The sequence below is a fragment of the Lactuca virosa genome, chromosome 6 (assembly GCF_052849685.1).
Source record: "Lactuca virosa cultivar CGN04683 chromosome 6, Lactuca_virosa_CGN04683_v6, whole genome shotgun sequence".
Lineage (NCBI taxonomy): Eukaryota > Viridiplantae > Streptophyta > Magnoliopsida > Asterales > Asteraceae > Lactuca > Lactuca virosa.
The window spans coordinates 233,475,114-233,482,000 of record NC_136431.1 but is presented as its reverse complement, the minus strand read 5'-3'; the positions used below and the strand labels follow the sequence as shown (position 1 = coordinate 233,482,000).

At 39.6% G+C, this 6,887-nt stretch overlaps 1 protein-coding gene across 1 annotated transcript; it reads right to left on the bottom strand.

The window, feature by feature from the left end:
* Positions 1-743: 743 nt before the first annotated feature.
* LOC145122380 (RAF-like serine/threonine-protein kinase 20) lies at positions 744-1,788 on the bottom strand. The gene is made up of 5 exons (XM_079057986.1): positions 1,633-1,788; positions 1,362-1,528; positions 1,145-1,292; positions 949-1,071; positions 744-842 (listed from the first exon to the last, which is right to left on the bottom strand). The coding sequence occupies exons 1-5, from the start codon at positions 1,786-1,788 to the stop codon at positions 744-746; spliced, it is 693 nt and encodes a 230-aa protein (XP_078914112.1).
* Positions 1,789-6,887: the final 5,099 nt, after the last annotated feature.

Sequence of the window (6,887 nt, the reverse complement as noted above, 5' to 3'; positions counted from 1 at the left end):
TTTTGGTGAGTTTTAGTATTGTTTTATGATAATGAGAAAGCTTATTACCTCTTCAACATGTTGGGCATCTCCAAGCATGCAAACTTTCAATTTAGGCAAAAAGGATAGATATGGGACTCTTACCAACTTGCTCTTGTACAAAACCTAACATTAAAGAACATAAAATAAAGATGATATAACAATTTTAAAAGATCAAAAGTTAAAACACTATGAAAAGAGAGAACTTACAATTTCTTGCATCTTGTTTCTATAAAACTCGGTCTTTTGTCTAGCTTCAAGTATGTATTTTTCAAGTTCACCAACCATTTTATATGCCTCTGTTGCCTCCTGGAACTTTGAATTCAATGAACTTTGTTCCTCATTGCTAAAGGCAATGGTATGATTGTTCCTCATTGCTAAAGGCAATGGTATGATTGATCATCCCATTTGCTTAGAGGGTGACGAATCCGATTTTGAAGATTATTACCATTTAGCTATCAATTACTACAGACAGTAGTACAGTGTTGGTATGATGGAATCAATCGGAGAAGGAATGGCTGTTTAGTTAATTTGAACCATTCCTTATTAAGAATTTCATGATTTCAATTAAATTATATATATATATATATATATATATATATATTATGTGGGCCAACAATAGTAATAATCTATATATATCAGATGTTAAGTTTTGTGTGATACTATTAGAATACTAGGAAAGTAGATTCCTTGTAAAATACTAGTAGTTAGATAATGATTAATGATTAATCCCCACCTATGATTGCACCATAGTGCATGTTTGCATAGGGCTCCTCGCCAGACAGGGTCTCCCATAACACAATTCCAAACGAGAACACATCAACCTGTTTGTTAATTGTTAATTGTTAATTGGTATGTTACCAAAAACACAAAACAAAAGAAAACAATATATATGGTGGTAGAATCAAACAAGGGAAGGGAAGGTATTACCTTGTCAGATACTTTATTGTTGCTACCATTTAGTAGCTCATGAGCCATCCATGGAAGGGTGCCCCTAACTCCACCTGAAACCAAAGTGTTGCGCTTCATCTTTGATAGTCCAAAATCACCTACCTTCAGCATTAATAATAAGAAATAATAAGAAAACGAAAAACTTGTAAGTTGTGATAGATAGATAGATAGATACCTTGCATATAGGGCGTGAAGGGTCTTTCATATTGACAAGCAAGTTGTCACATTTGAGATCAAAATGCACAATTTTCTTGGAATGTAAATACTCCATCCTAAAGGTTGCATCCATTGCAATGATAAGCTTCTTGCGATGGTCCAGATGCCTAGACAAAAAAAATATGAAAAGGTAGATTGATTGATTGAGTTGAAGGAGGTATAGAATATTAGATTACCTATCTTTGCGAAGTAAGACACGCCTTAAGGAACCATCAACCATGAACTCTGTTACTGTAGCTAATGTCCCCCCTGGACCATCTTCTACTACACCATAAAATGCCACAACATTTGGATGGTGAAGCTTTGACAGAATCTCAGCTTCTCGCCAGAACTCTATTATTGTCTATTATAATAAATAATAAATAATAAATAATAAGAGTTTATTTGTTGGTGATTTTGATTAGTAAATAAATACTAAATATAATGAGTGAGTGAGTGAGTGAGTACCAATCTCTCCTGTTGAGATGATGGACCTGCTGCAAAGCAACTCTTGTTTATCCGTTTGATGGCCACATCTGTTCCCCTCCATTTTCCATGGTAAACTGTCCCAAATGTTCCAGAACCAAGTTCCTTTAATTCTTCAACATCTTCATTCCTTATCATCTGTTCCAACATCCATCCATTCCATCTTCACTTAATATATATAACAACTGACTGCCATTATCATAACCTTCCTTAAAACCCCAACTATTTTTATTTTTATAACTCATGCCACTTGATTCAATATCGACCTAAATTTTGCATTTTCATTCTAATTGTCTATGTAGGAAGGAATTCAGGAATAGGATCACCTTTTAATTTTATTATAGACTTTGGTTCAGATTGTGAAATTCTTATTTTTATTTACCAATATGTTAGCATCCATCAATCAATGTGTAATAGAAGAAAAAAAGAAAAATGAAAATAGAATACTAACCAGGAAAGGAATAGAGCATCAGAAGGAGGTGAAATCTTATGTGTTTGTGTCATGTTATTGTTCTCCATGTGTTCAGATTTATCTTTTGAAATCAATGGTGGTGATTTGTTGGAAGATTTAGCATTTGACTTCAAGTTGGCATTTTCAATTTTCTTGTTGGAAGGAGCATCAGAAGTGGATGGTTTCTCCAAGTTGGATACAACTATTTAATTTGAAAAAGAATACACATGTCAGATTTCAACGAGAAAGTAATGAATATTTTTTTATGCATAACAGAAATCATATACATAAAAAGCAAATTTTTTTTAGAGATATTACTTATGATATAACTACTTATGCGTTATACATCTACATGTTAATATAAATCACGTGTTTATGTAGGAATGTCTTTAGTTGGAAAGAACAACTTCTTCCAGAATCAATCCAATTATTCTCTATCTTTGCTCTTGCCAAAAAAAGGAAGAAAGAAAGGAGACTAGAAAAGTGTCCTTCAGTCGCGTATTTTTAGATAGGGATCGTTTGGGAAATCATCAAATAAAGAGAATCAGGGGCATTAGGGGCATTTTAGTCATTTTATATCAGGCAGAATTAGGGGCAGTATAAACCTGAGAAGTGGATGCTACTTTGTTTACTTGTAGTTATCACTATTATAATGTAGAAAGAAAAAGGAAGTAAAGTAAGATACTTTGATGATTTCCCAAATGCCCCTGATTCTCTTTACTTGATGATTTCCCAAGTATGATTAAACAGGGGCATTAGGGGCATTTTAGGCATGAGAGAGAGGTTGATGATTTCCCAAATGCCCCTGATTCTCTTTACTTGATGATTTCCCAAATTCCCCTGATTCTCTTTACTGTGAACATATAATTCGATAACTTATAATTCAAAACAAACCAATTAGCATAAAAAGAGAGCTTACCGGTGGAGTACTTACATTCAACATAGAACAAAGATTTCAAGCAAATAGATTTAAAAAAAGATTCAAATCATATCCCAACATCAGATTTCAGCATGAGATTTTAGCAAATATATTTCAGCAAGTATGTTTGTTTCAATAGTTTCATTAGCAAACATTTCAGCACAGAAAATCAAAGGCAACAAAAAGAATTCAACTAGTATGTTTATCTCAAGATGAAAATTCCAGCAGAGCACCATAAGATCAACCAGCATAAAAACGATTCAAACAGACAAGAATCCATTTCAGCATTATGAACACCGAAGAAAAAACAGATGGGCATTAGGGCAATAAGCCTACCGAAGTGTGTGAGGTAAGGCGCTAGCGACGGCGGAAAGAGGCTGAGGCGCCGACAATATGGTGATTTGGAGGAGGGAAGGTCGTCGTTTCTGTGATGGAGGCGAGAATGAAGATGGAAACAAAAAAATGAGATAGAACACAAGACCTTCACACAGGAGATGAGAGAAAGCAAAACCAAAAGCCAATTACCTTTTGAACATCATTTAGGGATTCGTCTACCGAGTCCGACCTATGTTTCAGCCGGTTGAGTCGTCTTCTTCTTTGTAAGATCGAAAAATGTTAGATGAGATGAAGGTGGGATTAGAAGCGAATCTAAGGGATTGAACCCACCCATCACTGCCATTTTCCTTCCCCTAAACCACCCTCGCTCGTAAGCGGAGATCCCAAGGCGAGGAATCCCTGGCGTCCCGTGAAAGCAAGAGCAGTTCTCCTATGAAGCAAGAGCAATTCTCCTATGAAGACGAAGGCCCTAGGGCTTTTTCTTGCTAATTAGAAGAGGCGGGGTGTTTTAATTTTTGGGTTTCAATAGGGTGGGTGAAATCCCGCGTTAAAACGCGTGTTTCATTAAAAAATTATAAAGCGACACACTTAGATGACACACATTTTATGAAAGGCACCCTCCGCATTTTTTTTCTTTTCTGACACTAATTTTAGGGCACGCACAAATGCGTGTCCTATATCCTTCAAATTTTGCAAAACTGACATTATTTTTTAGGGCACGCACAAATGCGCGTCTTCTATCAGCGAGTGTCATTGTTTGCGCGTCATTAAAGGGCTCTTTTCTAGTAGTGCCTTCTATAACGCACCATTCCTTTCACAAAACAAGCCGCAACCAACACAAAATCAAACCAAAACATGGTCACACACAACCCAAGAATAAGATAGGTTGTTGTACTCTTGTACCAATTCAAAAGCTATAACCCAAAACCAACCCTAGATCTATTACATTCCTTTTTTCTCATGACCTTACCCCAAGGGTGTAACATCCTAATTTTCAAGACCAAAAATTTTGTTTTTAATTAAGTACCTTATAAAACGGTTTACTGAAAACATCATCAATATCATATAAAACCCATAAACCTATAAATCAAATGTCATAAAACATGTCATGGAATAATAATGTCAGAGTACAATCCCAAAAAACATCATGGTGCGGAAAATAATGGTGTGATGCACTGCTACCGAGCCGACTCCTTTCCCTTCGAAGAGGAAGTACCTGAAACCAAAATTGAAAACCGTAAGCACAAAGCTTAGTGAGTTCCCTCATCATACCACATACCATACATAACACATACATAACCGGGTACTAACTACCCCTTCGGTCTCTTTCAACCGGTAACTTGCCTAACATATCAGGGTGCTGGTCTACCCCTTCGGTCCTGTCGACCGGTACCGAGCCTAGAATATCAGGGTGCTAGCCTACCCCTTCGGTCCTGTCGACCGGTACCTAGCCTAGCATATCAGGGTGCTGGCCTACCCCTTCGGTCCTGTCGACCGGTACCTGGGGACTATTTCACCCCCTGCTTCTACCACATAGCATCCTAGTGCATAAACATATAAATCATATACTGCCTAGCTTATCTGGGTGCTGGCATACCCCCTTCGGCCCTATCGACCGGTACTAGGGTCCATTCGACCCCTCCTACCGTTATCACATACCATCATAGCATACAAGCACATAAAGCATATCATTCCAGATAATTATCACAAAGACAATCATCTAACAACCAACTCCTACTAGTGGGTCGACATTGTGGCCTTAGACCCACTTCTACTGGAAGGTAACTCACCTCAATGTCGTGCAGTAACTGAACTGTTCTCGGTGCTGGGATTAACTCTCCTCAAACTCCTACACATAACATCCTTCCTTAATTACCATTTCATACTCGTAACCCTTCCAAGGGTCAACTCAGGTCAAAGTCAAAGTCAAGGTCAACCCCCAGGCAAAGTCAACTTTTGGTCAAAGTCAACATCTGGTTGAATCAACTCGCCGAGTTGGTCCACCAACTCGTCGATCTCCCTTCTACATAGTCGGGACTTTTTGCTCATGACTCGTCGAGTTCATCCTTGAACTCATTGAGTCCTGCTTCATATCCGTTGGGACATTTGTCTTGAACTCGCCGAGTTCATCCTTGAACTTGTCGAGTTCTTTGATCTTCAATTCCATATTCACGTCTGTCTTGTTGAGTCCTCTTCTAGACTCAACTAGATTGCTCAGAAACAGAAAAGGTTGGGGAACCATGACCCGACTCGCCGAGTCCTATGAATGACTCACCGAGTCCCCCAAAGTCCAAGTCCATACAGTCGATTTCAGTCGGGCTTATTGTATCCAAAGCATCGATCTGAACTCATAGGGCCGATATAACACGTAAAGTTACAAGCTTTACGTGCATGCATGGGTGTTATGAAGCTAGAACACCAAAACTAACCCATAAAGGAGTCCTAGTGCATGGGATAGGGCCATATCTCAATAAAGGTGGCAACTTTGAGCTTCCTGAGCTTAAATGTTCCCAGATCTGAAGTCATCACTCTAATATACACTCAAATCCCGAGAGTGACTTAGAAATGTCCCAAAACTGACAAGATTCAAACCCTAAAGAAGATCTAAGTGATGGAAAGCCAAGGTTGAAGCTTTTTACCTCAAACAAACTGGAAATGCAACCAAAACTCTGGATCTACTGCCTTCTTCTTGGATCTCCAAGCCTTTCCTTCCTTCTCCAAGCTTCAAATCACTAAAATGGCACAAAATAGCTTAAGAACACTCACAAGCTGATTAGGGTTTTGAGGATAGGGTCTGAGGGTGATGGAGGCTGGAGTGGAGGCCATATAAGGTGTTTAAATAGGGTGCAAACCCTAAATTTTAGGGCTTCATTCAGACAGATCTACTCATCGAGTCGGGGCTTCCGACTCGTCGAGTAGACTCTTCCACCCGCATCCAAGATTCGCCCCTACTCGACGAGTTTGGGTCCACCAACTCGTCGAGTCCCAGTATAAAAATGTAAAACACATATTTAAAATACGTACCGGGAACCAGGCGTTACAAATCTCCCCCACTTATTTTGGACTTCGTCCTCGAAGTCTGCTGCTACATCTGGAAAAAGCTCGGGGTAGTGCTCCCTCATCTCGTCCTTCGGCTCCCAAGTCCATTCTGAGCCCTTGCAATGCTGCCATTGCACCTTCACCAGCTCGACCCTCTTGTTCCTCAGATCCTTCGACTTCCTATCGAGGATAGCTACTGGTCGCTCAATGTAGTTCAGGCTGTCGTCCACCTGAATATCCTCTAGCGGTACCACTGCAGAGTCGTCTACCAGGCACTTCCGCAGCTGGGAGTTGTGAAAGGTACTGTAAATCTGGCTAAGCTCGGCTGGCAGATCCATCCTATACGCCACCTTGCCCACCCGGCTGCAACCCTTAAAGGTCCAATGTACCTCGGGCCCAACTTGCCCCACTTCCTGAACCGGATGACACCTTTCCAAGGTGACACCTTCAGGAGAACCATATCCCCGACCTGGAACTCCAGGTCCGAACGGC